At 42.6% G+C, this 26,003-nt stretch overlaps 1 protein-coding gene and 3 pseudogenes across 1 annotated transcript; 2 read left to right on the plus strand and 2 right to left on the minus strand.

Annotated features, from left to right (window-relative positions):
• The first annotated feature begins 1,017 nt into the window (after positions 1-1,017).
• LOC145349836 (gamma-crystallin S-1-like) lies at positions 1,018-11,622 on the plus strand. Its single transcript, XM_080198413.1, has 3 exons — positions 1,018-1,035; positions 9,472-9,714; positions 11,347-11,622. The coding sequence occupies exons 1-3, from the start codon at positions 1,018-1,020 to the stop codon at positions 11,620-11,622; spliced, it is 537 nt and encodes a 178-aa protein (XP_080054539.1).
• Positions 2,196-5,154, minus strand: LOC145349640 (gamma-crystallin S-1 pseudogene; annotated as a pseudogene).
• Positions 11,623-16,363: 4,741 nt separating the features above from the next.
• Positions 16,364-25,692, minus strand: LOC145349768 (gamma-crystallin S-1 pseudogene; annotated as a pseudogene).
• On the plus strand, positions 18,512-22,159 carry LOC145349726 (gamma-crystallin S-1 pseudogene; annotated as a pseudogene).
• Positions 25,693-26,003: the final 311 nt, after the last annotated feature.

Here is a 26,003-nt window from a genome sequence, read left to right on the forward strand (position 1 = left end):
AGCAGAGATTTTAATAAAGGTGCTGAAAATCATGAAGCTTTTTGATCAAATGTCTGAAATAGCAGGAGGACGGGATAAACACAGGACACAGATCGAATGTAATTGACACGAGTGTTAGAGGGGGGATGAGGAGAATTGTCTTTCACATGGAATATTGTCGTGATCTGGAATATGCCACCTAAACGGACAATGGAAGCAGTTTCAATCAGAGCTTTAAGAAGGGAATTAGATAGTAAAACCATGGCTCAGTCTTGCTTCCCAGTCAGATCTTGTGACTTTATGAGTGGGATTTTTCAGCCACGCTCATCTCAAACCCAGAAAAGGTCACCTGAGGTCAACAGACTTTTGGATTGTCCGCACCCTCCCCCCACCCGCTCCAATTCCTGTGGCAGGCGAGACAGGGATATTCCAACCCAAGAGTTGCTCCAACACTTGGGCTGAAAAATCCAGGCTGTCACTGACCAGTTTAGTCCAGAGGGAGTGCTGCATTGTCAGTGATGATGGCTGCGGTTTGCTAAACTGGTCTGTGCTGGAAATCTCCCGTCTCATGGTGACGGAAGGAGCCTTGGTTGAGTGCCAAATTCTCCATTCTCTCTGTCAGCAATGGTGGGGCAAATGAGACTGGAGAATCCTGGCCAGTATTTTTCAGATGAGACATTACACAAGGTCCTGTTTACCCCTTCAGGTGGACATAAAATATACCACAGCAATAATTTTGAAAAATAGGAGGCATTAAACTCAATGTCCTGGTCAATATTTATGACTCAAATAATGTTACAAATCAAAAACGTTTGTGTCATTTTCCATCTCATTGTTGTTTGTGAGAGTTTGCTGTGTGTAAATTACTGCTGTGTTTTCCACATCACAACAGTGGCTCTGCTGCAAAATGACTCCAGTTAATGTAAAGCCCTTAGGGACATCTTTCTAATTGGAAAGGGGGAGAATTTGCAGCTTAATGTGGGGCAGTGGCAGGAGGAACTATTAGGTTGGGTGTTTCAAAGAGGGCTGGTGGACTGAATGGTGTCCAGTTCTACTGTACTGACATGAAATCAAATCATCTTATGGAATTAGTCAAGTATTTCTTTGATTGGCAGCTTTAAGAGGAATTATTATTCGAGGTTGTTTGGTGCCAGTCACTTTATTGGAGATATTTAGCAAGCTGCCTTGTTTGAGTTAGGATCTGTCTGAAATCTTTAAAAAGAGATATACAACTCAGACTGCTTCAGTGGATGATGAGAAAAAGGCAAGAAATGTTCCATGTCACCAATAACTTCAATCAGAGTTTAGAGCAGCAAGTACAATTCATTAATTTTACACCAATCAAGCATTGATATAAGCTTTCAGGGAAGGAATCTTTTATTGCTCTCACTTCTTTGTGATATTAATTTTGAGTAAGTCAGTCCAATATCAAGTGGAGAGTGTGTTCCAACATAAAAGGAGGCCATTCAGCCCATTGTATCTGCACTGGCTCTCCAAAGGACCAGGGTGACTTTGTGCCAGAGAAGAGCCTTTATAAAATGGATTGGAATAAAGCGGCCAATAGCAGAGAAGCTCTGGGACAGGTTGGTGAGAGTGGCTTCAGCAAGAAGGTCAGATGTGCGTGAACCCAGATGTACTGAGATTTTATCATTCATGGCAGCTTTCTTCAATCAATTTTTCATGTGTTAATGTAGAGTACAAAGCTCTCACTGCTATCACTCCCAACATTGTGATAAAACTCAAACCCAGAAGAGGACAGACATTGGTTAATTATTTAACTTTTGATGTGTCTGACTTCCATGTTCCAGATTCAGAAGTTTCAGGAACTGAGTTTCTGACTCGGTTTCGAGAGGAGATTTCGATTTGTAATATCATGAAATTGGTTTATTTTGTGTGGGGAAGGAATTGTGGAAGGAAGGCAACCGAGGCACCCCACCCACCTGCTCCTCCAACCCCCATCTGCCCCACCAGAGACTGTACGTCATGCACTGGACATCTCATCATCGGAGAACTCATTTTCAGTGTGGAAGCAACTCATCCTCAACCCTGAGGGAGTGTCAAAGAGAAAATCTCCTCCCATTCAGTATTTGAACACTAAACACAATTTATCTGACAATCCAAACACAAATCAATTGAGAGAAAAAGTAGTTCAGTTCTGTATCTTTATTCTGCTAACTCATAGTCAGAAAAGCAAAACCACATTTCTCAAGAACAATCTAGAACATGCGTCTGAAAGATCCGATCATTGAGTTGTAGCCGCCCCAGTCACTGTATCTCCTGTATTCTCCGGGTCTCAGGAAGTACTGTCGGCCTCTGTAGTTGGGATGTTCATAAAAGGTCCAGTAACCGTCCATCACTTGGCAGGAGTGAACTTCACGGTAATGGAAACGATCGTAGACAGAGGGACAGTCATCCATGAATTCCATCATCTGTCCCCCAAAGTCAGGCTTCTCGTAAATCCTCAGTCTGTAGTTTCCACCTCGGTACTGGAATATAAATAAAAGCATATTTGAGATGAAGGAACCAATTAGACATTTGAAATATGTTCTAAAAATGCTGGTTGCTTAGAAGGGAACATTTAAGGATCATTTGATGATCAATTTGAGTAAAGCTGATGAAATTTAGCAATGAGAATGGCACCTTTGGTTCACATTTTCACCTTATTCACAGTGAGAATAATTTTATTTCTTTACATTGGAAATATTGGTCATAGCAAAAGTACGATTGCCTCATACAGGTGGGAGTTGCCTTAAATCAGTAAAAGTCTGTTTCTATTCGATGAATATTATCTTTTCTCTCTATCTGGGTGTTGTGTGAATATCAGTTTATTCCACCTGACCCTGTCCTTGTCCTGGGCTGTGTGTGGGATAAACACACCATGAGTTCTAACAGCTTTCCTGCTGAGTGTTAATACAGTTTACAAGCAGATAATGGAGTGATGGAATTGAAGTAATTCACTCAGCCATTGGCTGTGATGTTCAGCAACACCTTTCTCAGTGACTGGGAGTTGACCATTTGTTCTTCTGGGTCAGGGAAATGTTGATCAGAGCAATATAACCAAAGGAATAAAATGATTGGAAGGGTTTGAGTGCTGGGGGCTCATTTTGTTACTCTGTTTTCACTTTAATACATCTTTGATGAAGTGTGACATGTGAATAGAATTTATATTGCCCGCGGACAGAATTTGAGGCACATTTATAATACAAAACATGCCTTGCCTTGTAACACGGGCTGGAAGAAGAAAGTAGCCCACAAGGTAACAATAACCATCTCAAGAAGCAATGTGTACCAATTTCTACCAATACAGATTTATACCCTCAAGAACTTGACTGTGTAACTTTACTGTTAGACTGTAATTGTGACAAATAGAATAACTATCTAATCTTAGGCGTTTCACACAATTGATTCTTCCTCGCTCTCAATCTGAGCAGAATCTGTAAACAGCCAACTTACATATGGGTAGGTGCGACATGAGCCGATGCTGTCATTGAATCCCATCCAGCGCTGGTAGTCAGGATAATCTCCCCTGCTCAGAACATACTGGTATCCCATGTAATTGGGTCTCTCGTACACCACCCACCAGTCACTCATGACACGCATGGAATTACAGCGACTGAAGTGAGGGGACAGGTCGGGACAGTCACTGCTGTACTCATAGTGCCGACCCTGGAAGTTCCTGTCCTCGTAAAAGATAATCTGTGGAAAGAGACAAGAGAAATGAATAAGTTTGAGAATCCAGCGAGAGTGATCGAGAACTCACACATCCTGTACAAAATCACACTGCTTCTTACCTTTGCCATGTTGATCTCACAGTTAGATGAGTAACTGATCTAACACAGCAACATGCTCTACAGTGTGGTATATATATGCTGCACAAAATGACCACTCGGCTCTTTTCTCTTGTTATTCAAATGATTTGGTGCTGAACGTCAGCAAAAAGAGAACAAAACACATCACTTGACATGTTGCTTGACATGTCACTGATTCTCTTCACTTTGCTTTCTCTTCATTTTCATTGAGGTGTGAAAACAAAGAGGGAGAGTCCATCGTGCTTTCCACATTCCAACTGTTTTCAAACAGCAATGCCCAAGCCTCCCCCCCAAAATTCTTGGCCAAAAAACATATGTCCCCAACTCTTCCAGCTATGTGGGCCAGGGTGGCAGCGTGCATCCGGAGTACAAGAGTACAGCTAGGAGTCAGATTTGAGTTGCTCCGGGACAGGATCCCAGTCTACACAACAGCGAGTCGTCATCCTCCAGCCTTCAACCAAGACTCGCAACCATTGCCAGCCCAGGCACATTAATAGGGTTGGATGTTTCTGGAGGAACGGGTGGTGGGATGACAGGCGCAGGGGGAAGGGTGATGTGGTGGTTTGCGAGCTCAGGTCGGTTTGGAGGGGGAGTAGCGGCTGCACTTGCCCCTGGGGTCTGGTAGATGTAGGGAAGGTGGGGCAGGCGCTCTGAAACACAGGCTGAATCTGCAAGGCTCAACAGACAGCACCTCCATGTTTGGGAGTTGGGAACACTGAGCTGTGGGGGAGGGGTGGGTGAGGGGCGGGTGGCTGGGGGTTAGTGGCGGGGACAGAATCAGAGACACATTGTCACAGCGTGATGCGCAATCAACACTTTATTGCGCTCTTAATATAAATAATTACCAAACCCTGATTGTAACAATAGTCTATACCATCACATTCCAGGTTGCAGTATGGCTCCTGTGTGTGTGCCCTGGGTTTCACACAGGAATTATTAGCCAGGTGATCAGATAGCGAATGTCATCCAGTGGGCAACCTTTGAGTTGCCGCTAAATCAGTTACGGTCAAATGCAGTTGGCACGCTGGAGAACCACAGGATGAGGGCATCAAGGCAGCTGTTGTTTCACCATGTGCTCAGGGTGTTACCAAGGTAAGCTGCTGTGTCTGTAGCTTGTTGAAGCCATTACTATTTATTTACAGCTGCTACGAACATGTTGGGAACTCTGCACAAGGTCGGACCTTCTGCTTGCTGTGGACTTCTGCTACTCAGTCATGTGATGTTAAACCATCATTACATTACCATCATGTGCTCCACATGTGCTTCTCTTTACTTGACAGTTGTTAGGATCCCAGACATTAATCTGCATAATTTCATAGACTCTTGGGATGATTATAGCACAGGAAGAGGCCATTCGGCCTGACATGTCCGCGCCTACTCTACACATGAACAACTCACCTAGTCAACACTCTGCTGCTATTTCCCCATTGCCCACACACAATTCAAAGAGTTATCCAATTCCCTTTGAAAGCCTTGATTGAAACTGCTTCCACCACCCTCTCAGGTACAGCCTCCAGATCCAAACCACTTGCTGTGTGAAAGAGCTTTTCCACCTGTTGCTGCTATTTCTTTCACCAACTCCCTTAAATCAGTGCCGTCTGGTTCTCAATCCTTCTGCTAATAGTTTATCTCGATTTCTCATGATCAGGAACCCCTCTGTCAAATCTCCACTCAATCCTCTCTTCTCTAAGGAGAACATTTCCCATTTGTACACATGGCTGGAGTTCCTCATTCCTGGAAACAGTCTAGCGAATCATTTTTGAAGCCTCTACTGCTTTCACACCTTGTCTAAAGAATGTAACCAGAATTCAACAAATACTTCAATCAAGATCAAAGCATTTGTGTCATGTGACCCTCCAAGATAGGTGGATTGATCAAGCTAAATTGTCCCTTCCCCCCCCGCAGATATGTGGCCTAGTGGAATAAACAGAGTAAATATGTAAGGTTATGGGGTTAGGGAAGAGGGGAGGTGGGTCTGGATAAGGTGTTCTTTTAGAAAGTTGTTGCAAATGATGGGCTGAATGGCCTCCTTCTGCACTAAAGGGATTCTATGACTAGCAATAATCCTTGGAGTGAAGAAGTTCCATCAGTATGTTTATGAATGGCATTTCATAGCAGTTACTCTCCATAATTGTTCTGGCTCTAACCGTTCTCCATACATTGCCAGTGTCAGTGCAACAGGTCAAACTTTGAACCCAGAAAGACATCTGATTATCTCGAATTAAGCACATGGTCCTCCAGAGCTGGCATTACGATAACAGGTCTGAGATATTAAGGAAATCTCAGGGGAGAAAAGATGAGTTAAGTTGTGCGGATGATGTATTATTAAGGGGAGCAAGAAATAGGTTAGAAAGTTATTGTTACAAGAGTTACATTGTGCCTATCCTGGGATGAGAAAGATGAAGATGCTCGTGTAGTTATATGTGGTGGCCCGGGACAGATACCGAGATAGAGAATCTAGTCAAACAATGTGACGCATGTCAAATGCAGCTGAAATTGCCATCTGTACCCTTGGGAGTGGCCAGGTTGCCCATGGGTGCGACTATTCATCGGTTTTGTAGCTAACTCATGGACATCATGTTCCCGCTGATTATAGGTGTGCAGTCCAAATGGTGGGACATACATAAAGCAAAGTCCACAAGCTAATCAGCAACAGTCAACAAATTGCCACAGACATTTGTCACACAGGGATTGCCTGAGGTACCAGCACCTGATTTTGGGATTTCTTTCGCTCGTAAAGAATTCCAGCATTTCATGGGATCCAACATTATAATAAATATTTGAACTGCTCCCTACCGGCTCCAAATGGACTGGCTGAGAGAGTCATCCAAATATTCAAAACCGCAATGAAGAAAGAGTCACCAGCCCCTCTACAAACCAAACTGGCCCACTTCCTGATCACCCACAGAACAACTTCTCAAGTTACCTCAGGTTTTACACCTACCAAGCTCCTAATGATGTGGAGATGCTGGCGTTGGACTGGGGTAAACACAGTGAGAAGTCTCACAACACCAGGGTAAAGTCTCACAACACCAGGTTAAAGTCCCTAATTGGTTGAACTTTAACCTGGTGTTGTGAAGCTCCTAATGGACAGACATATTAGAGCAAGGTTGGACCTGGTATTTCTGAATTTGGTGAGGAGGGTAGATGCAAAACCGAACACACAGGAGAAACATCGCAATTAGACAAAAACAGAGAGAACATTTGAGGTGGTTGACTTGGTATCTGTAAAGAATTATGGTGCTGGTGTGAATTGGCTCCCTGGAATGGTCAAGGTCAGAACAAGCCCAGTGACGGATGGAATAGATGTTCACGGAAAAAGGGTGAAAAAACACCCAGACCATTTGTGAAGAAGAGAATCACACACAGATCCAGTGGCCCCTAGTATGTCCGTCAGTGATATTGTTCCGGATGTAAATAATGCAGCAACAAGCTAACCCGAGAAAGAGCCAAATGATGTTCCACTGGAACTGGAGAAGTTTCTGCACTGACACACCTTCGCAGGTCAAGACTTCACCCACTGAGGTACAAACCTAAGTTCCCTCTATTGCTGGATCAGCTGCTTGTGAATTTTGATTGTCCCAAAAGATTAGGAAGCCCTGGGACTGGTTTACCTGATAAGGGACTGTGAATGAGATCCATTTGTTGTGCAATATTGTAATCGTTCAATTATTATTGAAATGTGTTAATTGGGAACTAAAGGGAGATGGATGTGATATTGTGCACCTTTAAAAGGCAGGCTATTACATCACTTGGAGGGTCAATTTGCCTGGAGTGTGTGAGTCCTGTAGCTGAGAGTGGATTTTCCTTCCCAATTAGGAATCTGGTGTCATGGAGTGTGGTGACATTTATATCACTCTCTTTGCCCTAATAAACCATTCATTTGTTAATCTATCTGGTGGTTGCCCGACATTGCAAGTTACTCAGCTTCAGAAAGTGCTTTCTCTATCTGCCCTACCACCTTCAATGATTTCAGCAAATGCACCCCCAGATCCCTCTGCTCCGACAGCCTCTTATGAAGGGAATGCTGGATTTTATATTTGCCTCGCTAACTTCTTCCCACCAAATTGAATCATGTCACAGTCTTTCTGCATTAAATTCCATCTGGCACTCAACTACCCATTCCGTCATCCTGAATAAGGTCATTTGAAGTTTAACACTTTCCTTCTCACAGTTCACAGGAAGCACAGTGGGGGACAGGCCACTGTCTAAATCAATGGGGGTGAAATGGAAATGGTCGGGAGCTTCATGTTTCGAGGTGTCCAGGTCAACAACAACCTGGACTGGTCCCTCAACACTGACATTATATTTAAGAAAACCCAGCAAAGCTTCTCAGGGGGCTAAGGAAATTTGGCATGTCCACTACAACTCTCACCAATCTTTACAGAGAAAAAAACAATCTTTCTGATTGCGTCATAACTTGGAACGGCTCCAGCTCTGTCCAACTCTGCAGGAAACTACAAAGGGTTGTGAATGAAGCCCAGTCTATCAAACAAATCAGCCTCCCATCCATTGACATCTCTACACTTCTCACTGCCTTTGAAAAGCAGCCGGCATAATTAAGGACCTCACGCACCCCGGACATTCTCTCTTCCACCTTCTTCCGTCGGGAAAAAGATACAAAAGTCTGCGATCAGTGACCAACCAACTCAAGAACAGCTGCTTCCTTGCTGCCATCAGATTTTTGAATGGGCCGACCTTACTGATCTTTCTCTACACTCTAGCTGTGACTGTAACATTACATTCTGCACCCTCTCCTTTGCTTCTCGATGTACGGTATGCTTCGTCTGTACAGTTTGCAAGAAAAAACACTTCTCACTGTACATTGATACATGTGACAATAATAAATCAAATTAAATCAAAATCAAGTTCCCAAGTTTTGTGTCATCTACAAATTTTGCCCTATACACTGATGTTCAGGTCATTAATGTTGATCAAGATAAGTTACTGTTCTAACTCTGTTGCCTGGGGAACCCCACCATATATCTGTCCCCATTGTGACAAAGGTCATCATTACTCTCTATCTCCTACCACTCAGCTAACATTGTGCTCCAACAGCCACTGTCCCTTTCACCCCATGGTCCACAATTTTGCTGACAAGTTTGTTATGTGGAAGATTATCAGTGAAAACCATAAATAATAAAAAATAACATTGGAGATGGAGTTTGAAAGTTGAAAAGTACTTATCAGGATGAACAACACAGTTACTGCAGGTTTTTCTCTTTTGCTTCATTTAGAAACTGAGCTGGCTGGGTGGATTGTGGAAATAACTTTTTGAAAATGGATTTTGTAACCATTGCTGTGTGAAAACAGTTGGAATGTGGAAAGCACGATGGACTCTCCCTCTTTGTTTTCACACCTCAATGAAAATGAAGAGAAAGCAAAGTGAAGAGAATCAGTGACATGTCAAGCAACATGTCAAGTGATGTGTTTTGTTCTCTTTTTGCTGACGTTCAGCACCAAATCATTTGAATAACAAGAGAACAGAGTCGAGTGGTCATTTTGTGCAGCATATATATACCACACTGTAGAGCATGTTGCTGTGTTAGATCAGTTACTCATCTAACTGTGAGATCAACATGGCAAAGGTAAGAAGCAGTGTGATTTTGTGCAGGATGTGTGAGTTCTCGATCACTCTCGCTGGATTCTCAAACTTATTCATTTCTCTTGTCTCTTTCCACAGATTATCTTTTACGAGGACAAGAACTTCCAGGGTCGGCACTATGAGTACAGCAGTGACTGTCCCGACCTGTCCCCTTACATCAGTCGTTGTAACTCCATGCGTGTCATGAGTGACTGGTGGGTGCTGTACGAGAGACCCAATTACATGGGATACCAGTATGTTCTGAGCAGGGGAGAATATCCTGACTACCAGCGGTGGATGGGATTCAATGACAGCATCGGCTCATGTCGCACCTACCCGTATGTAAGTTGGCTGTTTACAGATTCTGCTCAGATTGAGGGCGAGGAAATGTTCATTGTGCAAAGTAGCTAAGTTTTGGGAGTTAGTTAGTTTGCCACAAATCCAATCTAACAGCAAACAAACCAATTACATTCTTGAGGGTATAAATCTGCATTGGTAGAAATTGGAATACATTCTTCTTGAAATTGAGTCAAGTAATTTTTCAGGCTGTGCTGCTGGCCACCTAAAAACAGAGATAGGTAATTTAAAATGTAAATGAGATGCCTAAGACCCAGCTTTAGGTGCCCTGGGAGAAGTTTGATTGAGTTGGATTCTTAAACAGTTGCAGTGTCCTAAACAGAGACTGTTTCTCGGAAGAGATTTCCTGTTGTCCTTCGGAGAGTCCGGGTGATTGTCTGATCCACAGTCATTGTGATCACAGCCTCTCCAAACACTTCATATCCCCATCCCCAGTGTCCACTCAAATCCATTGCTTTGCCCCTCAAATGCGTAAACTGCCTCTGGGGGGTATTTGTGCATCAACTGTTAATGAGTGCTGATGCAGAATTTGGGCCTTAGATTGGCACGTAGCTGCCTCCAAGACTGGGAACTAAACGAGAGCAGATCAGTTTCTCCCTCATAAACACCATCAGTTAAAAACTATTAGAATTTGGCAATGATTGGATAATTTAGTCACAATGAATTAAAAGCATATAGACAGGCCATGGACTCAACAACTCCAATCAGTTAAGTCAATGTGGTCACATTTATGCTCCACACGACTATCCTCCAGTCTTGTGTCGAACACCAGGAGCAGATCTTTGTATTTCTTCTCTCTCCTCAGACTTGCCTCACTTCCCCTTAAATGAATCTATAGAATATTTTCTATTAGTGTTAATAATTCCAGCATTACATCGACTCAATTCATAGTTCAGTTCATGAATCCTATACACACCAACAAGAGTCCTTTCTCTTAAATATATATTCGATCTGAATAGGAGCCTATTAAATTAATTTTAACAACATCACATTAGGCTGATATTCTACAGGATCAGAATCAATGTAAATTGCTATGTTACCTTGTGGAATACTTTCTTGTTTTAACGCGTTTTGTTACACCATAAGGCCAGTTTTGTATAGAAATATCGCAGTGTGTGCCACATAGACACTTCCAGTCTCACTTCATATTACATCAAAGATACATCAGTGAGATCAGGGTAATAACATGAACCCAACAGAAATGTGCATTGCTGCACTCAAACATTTCCAATCTCATTCCCGTGGTTACATTGTCCTCATCAACTCTTCCCATTCCCCATAAAAGCACAGACTAATCTAACATATTCCAATCAATCACAGACATTTCTAAATGAATGGCTCACATTCCATCACCCCATTATCTATGAAGTTATCTTCATCTTCCTTATACTTATCCTTTTTAACTATGTATCATATGCAAATGTTTCTCACTGTTAATCAGGTGTAAAAATAACCCAAGTCTCCTATTCATGTTATTCAATTGTCTCAACTCCACTCTGATTGTTAATGAGATGGTCCTTCAGCTATTCCCTTCTAATGAACCAGCTCCATTTCTATAACCTCTTTCCCATGTGTAATTAATACTACATTACAAATATGTTTTTATTTCTATTCCAGTACCGAGGTGGAAACTACAGGATGAGGATTTACGAGAGGCCTGACTTTGGGGGACAGATGATGGAATTCATGGATGACTGTCCCTCTGTCTACGATCGTTTCCGTTACCGTGACATTCACTCCTGCCAAGTGATGGACGGTTACTGGATCTTCTATGAACATCCCAACTACAGAGGCCAACAGTACTTCCTGAGACCCGGAGAATACAGGAGATACAGTGACTGGGGCGGCTACAACTCAACTATCGGATCTTTCAGACGCATGATGTATTATTAGAATATTCATGAATGATAAATATGGTTTTGTTTTTCGACTATGTGTCAGCAGAATAAATATACATAACCTCACTGCTTTTTCTCTCAATTGATTTGTGTTTGGTTTGTCAGAGTAATTGTGTTAAGTTATTGAAAGGGATTGAGAAAGAATCCCTGAGACAGTAGCTTCAGAGAGATGTCCAGGATGAGAAAAGATAAATTTTGGACAAATATGGAGACTTCTTCCCGTCATGCACCCTGTCTCAGTTTCCATTCCTGGAATTGAAGCTGAAAATTTCACACAAATTCAGATGAACCAACTTGATGAGAATGAAAATCTTAGTCTCTGTGCCAACCAAATATTTCTACTTCGCTGTCATTGCCCCGGAAACCGGCAAATTTTCCAAAACCAAATAAAAAAAGACATGCGTTTATATAGTGCGTTCTGCAGCAACTGATGTCCCAAAATGCTTCACAGCCAATGAAATCTCTTTGAAATGATGTCTCTGTGGTAATGTTGGAAACACAACAGGCAATTTGTAGACAGCAACAAATAGCAATGTGATTGAAAATGACAGGAGAGAAACAAATAGGAACATAGGATCAGGAATAGTCCATTCAGCCTCTTCCACCATTAAATAAGATCATGGCTGCTCTCGTTGTGATCTCTACTTCACCGTCTGTCCTCACAGCCTCTTATATTTTTCTGAGTGAGGGATAAATATTAGCCAGGGCACTGGGATTAATTCTCCTGCTCTTCCTCGAAACCGTGCTGTGGAATATTTTATGTCCAACTCCAAATGCAAACAGGACCTTGGTGTAAAATCTCTAGTGAAAGGTGGTGTCTTCAGCAATGCAGCACTCCCTCAGCACTGCACTGCAGTGTCAGTCTGCATTGTTGGGCTGAAGTGCAGGAGCAGGAATTAAACTCACAACCTCTGAGTCCGAGGCCAGCCTGTTCCATCTGAGCTGGGACACTATTATCTCATGCTCTTTTGAAAGGTTAAATCTGCTTCCACCACCCTTTCAGGTTGTGTATTCTTGACAATTTTCTGTGTAAAAATATACTCTCCTCGTCTCCCCTCTGGTTTGTTTGCCATTTATCTTGTATTTGTGTTGTCTGGTTTACAACCCTCCAGCCACTAGAAAAAAATTATTCTCATTTCCTCTGTCAAAAGGCTTTGTGATTTTGAACATCTTTATTAAAATTTCTCCTAACTTTCTGTGCTCCAAGGAGAGCCAATCCTAGCTTTCCAATGTCTCCATTTCAGAGATATCGACCAGTAGCAGTTACATTTCAATTATTTACGATATTCCAGCTGAAGACAACCTTATGTCTTGTAAATGTTCAGCATAACCTCCTTGATTTTTATTCCATGCCACTATCAGTAAATCCCAGAATACGATAGACTTTATTCACCACTCTCTCCACCTGTCCTGCCACATTCAATGATCTAATCAACAATATACGCAGCTCCCTCTGCTGCTTATTTATTTTATATTCTTCCTTCTCACACGTCTCCGTATTGAACTTCATCTGCCATCTATCTGCCCACTCCTCCTGCTTGAGTGTGTTCTTTTGAATTTCGACACTGTTATCGTCACTGCTTATAATACTTGCAGTTTTCATGTCATCCGCAAACATTGAAATTTTTCCCTGCGTGCCAAGATCGAGTTCATTAATATATATCAGAAAAAGCAAGATTCCCAATCCTGATCCATGGGGAATACAACCACAAACCTTCCTTCAGCATGAAAAATACCCATTGACCATTCCCCACTGCTTCCTATTATTCTGATAATTTTGTATTCACATTGCTCCTGTCCCTTTTATTCCATGAGCCATGGCTTTTCTCACAAGCTTTGTGGTGTTGTATCAAATGACTTCTGAAAGTCCATGTGTATCACATCAAAAGCATGACCCCCATCGACCCTTTCTGTAACTGCTGATTAAATATCAGCAAGTTGTTTAAACATCATTTCTTCTTTAAAAGTCTGTGTGGGCTCTTCCCAATAAAACCATATTTTTCCATGTGACTGACGTAACTCCTCCAATTCCAGTCTGCCTTCAGTAAATTCCCTTTATTTACAAACTCTATTCACTCCCAGCGTGTTTCTGTTACACTGTGAGAATCCAGAATTCCAGAGGACGTGACACTTCTATTTTTATACACAGTTGAGGCTCCCTAATTGGGCAGCCAATTCTGATTTGAATCAGGGACATCTTTTAATGCCAACCAAATAAAGGAAATCAAATTAACTCAGGGACAACTCAAAAAGGGCAGCTCTCGACAAGGAGAACCGTCTGAAACAAAAGACAAAGCGGAAATGAAACTTAAAACATCAAATTAAAATATGATTGAAGGGGTCAATAATACCCCCCAGCCTCTGCGGTGCTCAATGGGTGTGGAGGGCATTAACAGTGCCCTCGGACAGACTTGAATCAGGGAGTTCCTACTCCAAGAGGCTAACCTCATCTGACTGGTTGAAGTGATTCCAGTGACTACTAATTCTTTCCTGAATAATTGTTTCTAGAAGTTTGCCAATCCCTGGTATTAACTGACAGGCCTGTAATTGCTGGGGCTCGCTTTACAATCTACAGAAGACTGGAAGCTTACGGCCAGCACCCCTACAATTTCCATTCTCACTTCCTTCAGTATCTTTGGATGTATCCCCTCTGGTCCCAGTGCCTTGTCAACTTTCAGTCCTGGCAGAGGTGGCACGGTAACAGTGTGGTTAGCACTGCTGCCTCACAGTGCCAGGGACCCAGGTTCAAATCCAGCCTTGGGTGATTCGCCCTTGGTCCAGACCTTAGAGATTTAATGCATCTCTGCTTAAGGATCATAACGTTATCTCGGACTTGAAGACTGAGTTTGATCTTCCCTACTCAGTGAGATCTCTTTCTGAAGTTTCACCCCAATCCTGTGGGGAACCTGCAAGGCTTTTGCAAAGGAGTTTGGTCATTTCACATTCAGACAAGAAAAGATGTGAAATACTGGAACAGCAGTGCCAGCTTGAAGGAAAATTGTCTGTAAAACAGAGAGGGAGTTTGTTAAGAATCCTAGACACTCAATGTTGAAATGAATTATTACAATTCGAATGGCACTGGACTCTGTGCTGACTCAACATGCTGAGAGAATAATACAATCATACAATCCCCACAGTGCAGAAACAGGCCACTCGGCCCAACAATGATCCCTCCCAGGCCCTCATCCTGTAACGTATTAACCCTGCTAATCCCCCTGATAATAGGGTCAATTTAGCACGGCCAATCAACCTAACCCGCTCACCTTTGGGCTGAGGGAGGAAACCAGAGCACCTGAAGGAAACCCACACAGACACAGGGAGAACAGGCAAACTCCACACAGACAGTGACCCAAGGCAGGAATCGAACCCGGATTCCTGGCACTGTGAGGCAGCAGGGCTAACCATTGTGCTGGCATGCTGCCCGAAGTCTAAAGTTTGCCAAACAAAAACGATCTGAATTAGGAAAGATGCCAAGTTGACATTTATTTCTCCTTACTGAGAAGAAGGTGCCTGTCAAATGTGAGAATCCATCTATCATTGACACTCAGTGTGGAAGATGGTCTGTGAGTTGAAAGGAAGATTTAGTTTGACTTTGGCTCTCTCTCAGTCAGGGTAACCCAGATTCCCCACCCAGTCTTATGGAGCATGGGTTTGATATTTGGGCAGTTATGATTGGGTGACATCTGTGCGGAGTCCACAAGTTCTCCCCATGTCTGGATTTCCTCCAGATGACCTGGTTTCCTCCCACAGTCCAAAGATGTGCGGGTTGGGTGGGTTGGCCATGATAAATTGCCCCTTTGTGTCAAAGGAACAAGCCTGGCTGGGATTGTGATTGGTGCAGGCTCGATGGGCTGAATGGCTTCCTTCTGGACTGTAGGGATTCTATGATCTTTAGAGCGTGGGGGGAAACCAGAGCACCCGGAGGAAACCCACATCTCTAAGGGGAGAACGTGTCTGACTTAATCCTACAAGGATTTCCACAGGCTATATAGCACAGCCTCTAATATAATGTACACAATGGTGTGACCCACTTTGCCACGTTTCCATGTCTTTATCCTCTTTTCCCCCATCCTGTTCCTTGTTTTTTTTGTTGAAGCCCCAGGTACACTGAGGATGCTGTGTTGGATTCCTCCTCTCTTTACCATATTTCTATATGGAGAGATGAACAAGCCGAACTGTACCGGTTTTGAGGGTTTGTTGTGGTCTTTGCAAAAGTAGAAAAGCTCTCCGAAAAAGACAGGAGAGAAATACTTCCTTGGATGTGGACCCTTTGGACTAACCAATGACTGTCGAAGGCACGATATCGATGAAATCTTTATTTGTTTGGAAGTGGAGAATTTTGCAGGTTTCTGGGGAAATGGCAGGGAAGTATAAATATTTAATTGGGACAGAGTTAGGTTTTAATTACCATCAAACTGCTTCATCTAATAGTCACTGTCATGGACGGAATTTGTGTAAAATTTTCAACCTCAGCTCCCTGGAATGGAACATGAGAGAGGGTGCATGATGGGAAGAAGTCTCCATATTTGCCCTAAATGTGCCTTTTCTCATCCTGGACATTTCTTTGAAACTATTGTCTCAGGAATTCTTTACCCATCCCATTCAATAACTTAACACTGCACACAATTACTCTGACAATCCAAACACAAACCAGTTGAGAGAAAAAGCAGTGAGGTTATGTATATTTATTCTGCTGACACATGGTCGAAAACAAAACCGTATTTGTCATGAATATTCTAATAATACATCATGCGTCTGAAAGATCCGATAGTTGAGTTGTAGCCGCCCCAGTCACCGTATCTCCTGTATTCTCCGGGTCTCATGAAGTACTGTCGGCCTCTGTAGTTGGGATGTTCATAGAAGATCCAGTAACCGTCCATCACTTGGCAGGAGTGAATGTCACGGTAACGGAAACGATCGTAGACAGAGGGACAGTCATCCATGAATTCCATCATCTGTCCCCCAAAGTCAGGCCTCTCGTAAATCCTCATCCTGTAGTTTCCACCTCGGTACTGGAATAGAGGTGAAAACATATTTGTAATGTGGTATTAATTACACATGGGAAAGAGGTTATAGAAATGGAGCTGGTTCATTAGAAGGGAATAGCTGAAGGACCATCCCATTAACAATCAGAGTGGAGTTGAGACAATTGAATAACATGAATAGGAGACTTGGATTATTTTTACACCTGATTAACAGTGAGAAACATTTGTGTATTAGCAAGGTCAATATGTGGGGTTATGGGAATAGGGCCTGGGTGGGACTGTGGTGCGTGCAGACTCGATGGACTGAATGACCTCGTTCTACACTGTGGGGATTCTATGGATTCGATATCAAACTTCCCCCAGGGTGAATAAAGCTGGGACTTAGACATCTCATTCACATTTTAAATTACCTCATCCTCTTTCAGGTGGCCATCAGTAATGCCTGAAAAATTACTTGACACAATTTCAAGGGGCAATGAGTCCCAATTTCTACCAGTACAGATTTATATCCTCAAGAAGTTGGCTGTGTATCTTTACTATGAAAATGGAAGAATAACTATCTAATCTTAGGTGTTTCACTCAATTGATTCTTCCTCGCCCTCAATCTGAGCAGAATCTGTAAACAGCCAACTTACATATGGGTAGGTGCGACATGAGCCGATGCTGTCATTGAATCCCATCCAGTGCTGGTAGTTAGGATAATCTCCCCTGCTCAGAACATACTGGTATCCCATGTAATTGGGTCTCTCGTACAGCACCCACCAGTCACTCATGACACGCATGGAGTTACAGCGACTGAAGTAAGGGGACAGGTCGGGACAGTCACTGCTGTACTCATAGTGCCGACCCTGGAAGTTCCTGTCCTCGTAAAAGATAATCTGTGGAAAGAGACAAGAGAAATGAATAAGTTTGAGAATCCAGTGAGAGTGATCGAGAACTCACACATCCTGTACAAAATCACACTGCTTCTTACCTTTGCCATGTTGATCTCACAGTTAGATGAGTAACTGATCTAACACAGCAACATGCTCTACAGTGTGGTATATATATGCTGCACAAAATGACCACTCGACTCTGTTCTCTTGTTATTCTAATGATTTGGTGCTGAACGTCAGCAAAAAGAGAACAAAACACATCACTTGACGTGTTGCTTGACATGTCACTGATTCTCTTCACTTTGCTTTCTCTTCATTTTCATTGAGGTGTGAAAACAAAGAGGGAGAGTCCATCGTGCTTTCCACATTCCAACTGTTTTCAAACAGCAATGGTTACAAAATCCATTTTCAAAAACTTATTTCCAAAATCCACCCAGCCAGCTCGGTTTCTAAATGAAGCAAAATCTGCTTCAGTTGCTTTGCTCATTGACGGAACTACTTCCAGTGGCAGCACAACTGGAAATGGATTTGATTCTCAGAGTTGAATTAAACTAAGGTGCACATCGAGGTGATTACATGATTTGATGGTGATGTCGTTAGGGTGTTTGCACAGATGGCTGTTTTACTTTCACTTTGTATTCTGTACACGCCGGTCTGTTTGGAATAAACCCGTTACTGTTAGACTGATTCTGTGTGTGCAAACCACATTATTTTCCTTTTTTTAATCTACCACGTGGAACATTGGTAGGACATTACAGCTGGTTACACTGGTCCCTGATAGAAACACACAAAAGTCGAAACCACCAATGATATTACCGTGCATGCTTATACCTGCTAAAGACATCAGTATTTATATTTAAATAGGAAGATGCAAACTATAATTCTCTGTAAGATGTGTAATTGGGGATATTCTCCTTGGAGAAGAGATTTGCTGAATGATGTCGTGGGGGATCGAGACAGAATAGATGGAGCAGAATGATTCCCATTGGAAGATTGATTGAGACCTGGACGACACTGATTTAACATGATTGGTAAAGGAAATAATGACAACAAGAGGAAATCTTGTAGTGGATGTTTTCAAAGAGAATTCAATCATTATTTGTAGTGAAAGAGACAGTTGAGTTTGTCTCAGTGAGCTGCTCTTGCTGAGGGTGGGCATAGAAAAGATGGGCAGAATTGCCTCTTTCAATGGTGCAATCATTCTATGATTCCATGGAAATCATGTAGTTCAGTGTCTGCTGTACTGAGAACTCTCACAATCTCTGTACTTTCTGTCACTGTACTGTGAAAACTCCATTGGAACGATCACAGCAAATCAAAGGCTGGTTTCTGGGCATCAAATTCTATCCCATGATGATGTGGCTGATGATTCCACTGTGTAACCCATGGACACCTGTGTAACATGTACACTGTGAAAGTTACACTGTGAGCCAGTGTGTGATAATACAGACTGGGGTGTTGCTGTTCTGAATCAATGGTTCAGTTGCCTGGTTTGTTCTACATGAACCCTGCAGTTCTCATCAGAGCAGCTCTCAAGGTTCATGTTGGCTTACAGCATGCTGCGTAACCTCTGTAATGTATGACCAAATAACTCCATTTCCAAAGTGTTTGCACTCTTCAAATTTTGAATTTCTGCCCTGCAAACTGAGTCTTGGTCATTAACACAGATCAAGAAAATCACTGGTCCCAAAACCCATCCCTAGAGAATCCCACCAGGTATTAACCTCAAATGTGGAAACCAGCACTTCACTAACACTCTGCTTTCTGACACTCAGCCAACTGTGTGTCTGTGCTGCCAAGGTCACTTTCATCCAACGGTAATAAAATTTGTGAACATTATTACTCGATACTTTAACAGTGAAAGCAATGTACAATAAGAAAGAAAATCAGAGAGGGAATCTCTGGTGATAAGAACATAAGAAATAGGAACAGGAGTTGGCCATCTATCCCTTCAAGCCTGCCCCACCATTCAATAAGATCATGGCTGATCTGAAGTGGATCAGTTCCAGTTTCCCGCCTGCTTCTCATAACCCTTAATTCCCTTATTGATGAGAAATCTATCTACTCGTGACTTAAACATATCCAACAAGATAGCCTCCACCACTTCAGTGAGCAGAGAATTCCAAAGATTCACCACCCTTTGAGTGAAGAAGTTCCTCCTCAACTCTGCTCTAAACTGCCCCTTCCCCCCCTTATTTTGAGGCTGTGTCCTCTAGTTCTGGTTTCCTTTCTAAGTGGAAAGATTCTCTCTCTGTCTCTACCCTATCGTGCCCCTTCATTATCTTGTAAGTCTCTATATGGTGATTTATGGCGATTTTCCCTTTTATGGCAACACAGCAGAAAAGGACCACCTGCCTTGAGAGAGCAATTGGGATGGAGAGTGGTTAATCACCCCAGGGGGTGGATTCCTCTCTCAGGCAGAGGACATGTAGGGGACAGGAGCAGCTGGGTGGGCTGGTCTGGGGCAGCTGGGGGGTCCTGAAGGTCTCTGTACAGAAATTCCACTGGTGTTTGTAATCAGTTTGTGTAGGTGCATCATGACAGAGTCTGAAAAGAGACAGATAGTAGACGGTGTCCCTGCACATCACCAATAAAAATCACCCATCTTCATTCACACGCACCATCACCTCGATGTGCACCTTAGTTTAATTCAACTCCGAGAACCAAATCCATTTCCAGTTGTGCTGCCACTGGAAGTAGTTCCGTCAATGAGCAAAGCAACTGAAGCAGATTTTGCTTCATTTAGAAACCGAGCTGGCTGGGTGGATTTTGGAAATAAGTTTTTGAAAATGGATTTTGTAACCATTGCTGTTTGAAAACAGTTGGAATGTGGAAAGCACGATGGACTCTCCCTCTTTGTTTTCACACCTCAATGAAAATGAAGAGAAAGCAAAGTGAAGAGAATCAGTGACATGTCAAGCAACATGTCAAGTGATGTGTTTTGTTCTCTTTTTGCTGACGTTCAGCACCAAATCATTTGAATAACAAGAGAAAAGAGCCGAGTGGTCATTTTGTGCAGCATATATATACCACACTGTAGAGCATGTTGCTGTGTTAGATCAGTTACTCATCTAACTGTGAGATCAACATGGCAAAGGTAAGAAGCAGTGTGATTTTGTACAGGATGTGTGAGTTCTCGATCACTCTCGCTGGATTCTCAAACTTATTCATTTCTCTTGTCTCTTTCCACAGATTATCTTTTACGAGGACAGGAACTTCCAGGGTCGGCACTATGAGTACAGCAGTGACTGTCCCGACCTGTCCCCTTACTTCAGTCGTTGTAACTCCATCCGTGTCATGAGTGACTGGTGGGTGCTGTACGAGAGACCCAATTACATGGGATACCAGTATGTTCTGAGCAGGGGAGATTATCCTGACTACCAGCACTGGATGGGATTCAATGACAGCATTGGCTCATGTCGCACCTACCCATATGTAAGTTGGCTGTTTACAGATTCTGCTCAGATTGAGAGCGAGGAAGAATCAATTGTGTGAAACGCCTAAGATTAGATACTTATTCTATTTGTCACAATTACAGTCTAACAGTAAAGTTACACAGTCAAGTTCTTGAGGGTATAAATCTGTATTGGTAGAAATTGGTACACATTGCTTCTTGAGATGGTTATTGTTAACTTGTGGGCTACTTTCTTCTTCCAGCCCGTGTTACAAGGCAAGGCATGTTTTGTATTATAAATGTGCCTCAAATTCTGTCCGCGGGCAATATAAATTCTATTCACATGTCACACTTCATCAAAGATGTATTAAAGTGAAAACAGAGTAACAAAATGAGGCCCCAGCACTCAAACCCTTCCAATCATTTTATTCCTTTGGTTATATTGCTCTGATCAACATTTCCCTGACCCAGAAGAACAAATGGTCAACTCCCAGTCACTGAGAAAGGTGTTGCTGAACATCACAGCCAATGGCTGAGTGAATTACTTCAATTCCATCACTCCATTATCTGCTTGTAAACTGTATTAACACTCAGCAGGAAAGCTGTTAGAACTCATGGTGTGTTTATTCCACACACAGCCCAGGACAAGGACAGGGTCAGGTGGAATAAACTGATATTCACACAACACCCAGATAGAGAGACAAGATAATATTCATCGAATAGAAACAGACTTTTACTGATTTAAGGCAACTCCCACCTGTATGAAGCAATCGTACTTTTGCTATGACCAATATTTCCAATATAAAGAAATAAAATTATTCTCACTGTGAATAAGGTGAAAATGTGAACCAAAGGTGCCATTCTCATTGCTAAATTTCATCAGCTTTACTCGAATTGATCATCAAATGATCCTTAAATGTTCCCTTCTAAGCAACCAGCATTTTTAGAACATATTTCAAATGTCTAATTGGTTCCTTCCTCTCAAACATGTTTTTATTTCTATTCCAGTACCGAGGTGGAATCTACAGACTGAGGATTTACGAGAGGCCTGACTTTGGGGGACAGATGATGGAATTCATGGATGACTGTCCCTCTGTCTACGATCGTTTCCGTTACCGTGACATTCACTCCTGCCAAGTGATGGACGGTTACTGGATCTTTTATGAACATCCCAACTACAGAGGCCGACAGTACTTCCTGAGACCCGGAGAATACAGGAGATACAGTGACTGGGGCGGCTACAACTCAATGATCGGATCTTTCAGACGCATGTTCTAGATTGTTCTTGAGAAATGTGGTTTTGCTTTTCTGACTATGAGTTAGCAGAATAAAGATACAGAACTTAACCGCATTTTCTCTCAATTGATTTGTGTTTGGATTGTCAGATAAATTGTGTTTAGTGTTCAAATACTGAATGGGAGGAGATTTTCTCTTTGACACTCCCTCAGGGTTGAGGATGAGTTGCTTCCACACTGAAAGTGAGTTCTCAGATGATGAGATGTCCAGTGCATGACGTACAGTCTCTGGTGGGGCAGATGGGGGTTTGAGGAGCAGGTGGGTGGGGTGCCTCGGTTGCCTTCCTTCCACAATTCCTTCCCCACACGAAATAAACCAATTTCATGATATTACAAATCGAAATCTCCTCTCGAAACCGAGTCAGAAACTCAGTTCCTGAAACTTCTGAATCTGGAACATGGAAGTCAGACACATCAAAAGTTAAATAATTAACCAATGTCTGTCCTCTTCTGGGTTTGAGTTTTATCACAATGTTGGGAGTGATAGCAGTGAGAGCTTTGTACTCTACATTAACACATGAAAAATTGATTGAAGAAAGCTGCCATGAATGATAAAATCTCAGTACATCTGGGTTCACGCACATCTGACCTTCTTGCTGAAGCGACTCTCACCAACCTGTCCCAGAGCTTCTCTGCTATTGGCCGCTTTATTCCAATCCATTTTATAAAGGCTCTTCTCTGGCACAAAGTCACCCTGGTCCTTTGGAGAGCCAGTGCAGATACAATGGGCTGAATGGCCTCCTTTTGTGTTGGAACACACTCTCCACTTGATATTGGACTGACTTACTCAAAATTAATGTCACAAAGAAGTGAGAGCAATAAAAGATTCCTTTCCTGAAGGCTTATATCAATGCTTGATTGGTGTAAAATTAATGAATTGTACTCGCTGCTCTAAACTCTGATTGAAGTTATTGGTGACATGGAACATTTCTTGCCTTTTCCTCACCATCCACTGAAGCACTCTGAGTTGTGTATCTCTTTTTAAAGATTTCAGACAGATCCTAACTCAAATAAGGCAGCTTGCTAAATATCTCCAATAAAGTGACTGGCACCAAACAACCTCGAATAATAATTCCTCTTAAAGCTGCCAATCAAAGAAATACTTGACTAATTCCATAGGATGATTTGATTTCATGTCAGTACAGTAGAACTGGACACCATTCAGTCCACCAGCCCTCTTTGAAACACCCAACCTAATAGTTCTTCTTGCCATTTCTCCACATTAAGCTGCAAATTCTCCCCCTTTCCAATTAGAAAGATGTCCCTAAGGGCTTTACATTAACTGGAGTCATTTTGCAGCAGAGCCACTGTTGTGATGTGGAAAACACAGCAGTAATTTACACACAGCAAACACCCATAATGTGACTGATCATGACAGAAACATCTTTCCTTTCTGACATTATTTGAGTCATAAATATTGACCAGAACACTGGGGTCAATTCCTCTGCTCTTTTTTAAGAAGTTTGCTGTGTGATTTTTATGCCCACCTGAAGAGGCAAAGAGGACCTTGTGTAATATCTCATCTGAAAGATATTGGCCGGGATTCTCCCGTCCCATTTGCCCCACCGTCGCTGACAGAGAGAATGGAGAGTTTGGTGTTCATCCAAACTCCATTCACTGCAGTGAAACTGGAGAATCCCAGCCATGGGCGCTGTTGACGAATCCCAGCCATCATCACTGACAATGCAGCACTCCCTCCGGACTGAACTGGTCACTGTCAGCCCAGAGTTTTTAGCTCAAGTGCTGGAGCAACTAATGGGTGGAAAATCCCTTTCCCACCCTCTACAGGAATCGTGGAGATGGACCATCCAAAGATCCATTGAACTTAGGCTGCCTTTTCTGGTTTTGGGACAAGCGTGGCCAGAAAATCCCACTCCTAACCTCACAAACTCTGACTGGGAAGTAAGACGGAGCCATGGCTTTACTACCTAATTCCCTTCTTCAAGCTCTGATTGAACCTGCTTGCATCATCCGTTTAGGTAATGTGTTTTAGATCATGACAACATTCCGTGTAAAAGACATTTCTCCTTAATTCCCCTCTAATTCTTGTGTCAATTCCTTTCAGTCTGTGTCCTGTGTTAGTCCTCCTGCTACTTGAGCCATTCAATCGAAAGACTTCAAGAATTTCAGCACCTTTATGAAAATCTCCTCTGAACTTTCTCTGCTCGATGGAGAATCTGTCCCAGCTTTCGAATGTTTCCGTGTCATTCAAATCCTATATCTAAGGTACCATTCCAGTAAATCATTCACCTGTTTAAACCCTCACCATCCATCTAAATTGAATTCAATGGGTTGATCTTGTCTTGAACATAAAGAAAAAATAATTCCCAGAATCTCCGAACTGTCAGAATGTAAAAGGAGACCATTTGGCCCATCATGTCTGCACTGACTCTCCAAAGGGACATTATAACTTAATGCCATTACCCTGCCTTCCCCCTGTACCCCTGCACACTGTTTCTATTCAATAATTATTCTTGAAAGTCTTGATTAAACATACCTTCACCATTCTTCCAGGCAGTGTATTCCACACCAGAATTGCTCCTTGTGTGAAAATGCTTTTCCTCAGGTCACATTTGTTTCTTTTGCAAATCACTTCCCTCTCATTCTTGATCCTTTCATGAGCAGGAACAGTTTCCCCCTCTACTCTGTCCAGGCCCCTCAAGAATTTGAACATTGTCATCAAATCCCCTCTCAGCCTTCTTCTTTCTATGGAGTCCAACCTCTCTAATTTGTCCACCTAACTGATGTTTCTCATCCCTGGAACCAGTTCTGTAAATCTCTCCCACATTCTCTCCAATGTATTCACATCCTTTCTACACTGTGGCATCTGCAACTGGACGCAATGGTCCAGCTGAAGCCTAGCTAATGTCTGGTCCAAGTTCAGCATAACCTGTTATTGCTCTTGTACGCTATGCCCCTTTTAATAAAACCAAGGTGGCCGTGAAGACAGCAGTTAATTAACTGCCACCGTCAATAATCTATACACAGATACGCAACGTTCCCTCTCCTCCCGCGCCCATTATTGTCTCTCCATCTTCTTCCTTCCAAAATGTATCACCAAAATATTGCACCCCAGGCAACATCCTGGTGAATCTCCAGCGCAATCACATCCTTCCCAGAATGTGGCAACCAGAACTGCACACACTACTCCAGCTGTGGCCTTACTAAAGTTCTATACAATTCCAACATGACTTCCTTGCTTTTGTAATCTATGCCTTGATAAAGACAAGTGTCCCATAAGTCTTTTTCACCACCCCATTAACATGTCTTCAGAGATTATTAAACAAAAGGTTTCTTTGTTCCTCAGAATGCCTTTCATTGAAGATTCCCTTGTCAAATTACTCCTTCCAAAATGTATCACTTCACACTTTTCAAGGTTAAATTCTATTGGCCGCTTATCTGCCAATTCAACCATCCCCTTGCCCAAGATATTCAATATCGCTGTTTTAACTTGGCCAATCTTTGTGTCATCCACAAACGAAGTACCCTACCCCTGACATTGTGATCTATTTCATTTATAGAAATGGGGGGTCAATCCCTGTGGTATGCCACTGGACCTTGGCCTTCTGTCACTAACACAGCTTTCTGACATCATGCTCTACCTCCTACAACTGAGCCAATTTTGAATCCACCTTGTCAAATTACCCTGTATCCCACGTGCATTTGTAGAGTGACAGAGGATCATCCTGACATGAAATGTGGGCTCTATTCTCCCCCCTCACAGATGCTGTCAGACCTGCTGAGATTCTCCAGCACTTTCTGTTTTTGTGGGAGATCTACAAAGGTGGAGAATGTAAGCACTGGTGAGAAATTAAACGTTCTGGTGA

This window comes from Carcharhinus amblyrhynchos, chromosome 11 (genome assembly GCF_965287045.1).
Source record: "Carcharhinus amblyrhynchos chromosome 11, sCarAmb.v2.hapA, whole genome shotgun sequence".
In the NCBI taxonomy this organism is placed as follows: Eukaryota; Metazoa; Chordata; class Chondrichthyes; order Carcharhiniformes; family Carcharhinidae; genus Carcharhinus; species Carcharhinus amblyrhynchos.

Excerpts from the sequence above, each read along its gene's own strand:
- LOC145349836 (XM_080198413.1), top strand. Across the intron at positions 9,715-11,346 it reads CATGTCGCACCTACCCGTAT|TACCGAGGTGGAAACTACAG; the intron begins GTAAGTTGGCTG and ends TTTCTATTCCAG.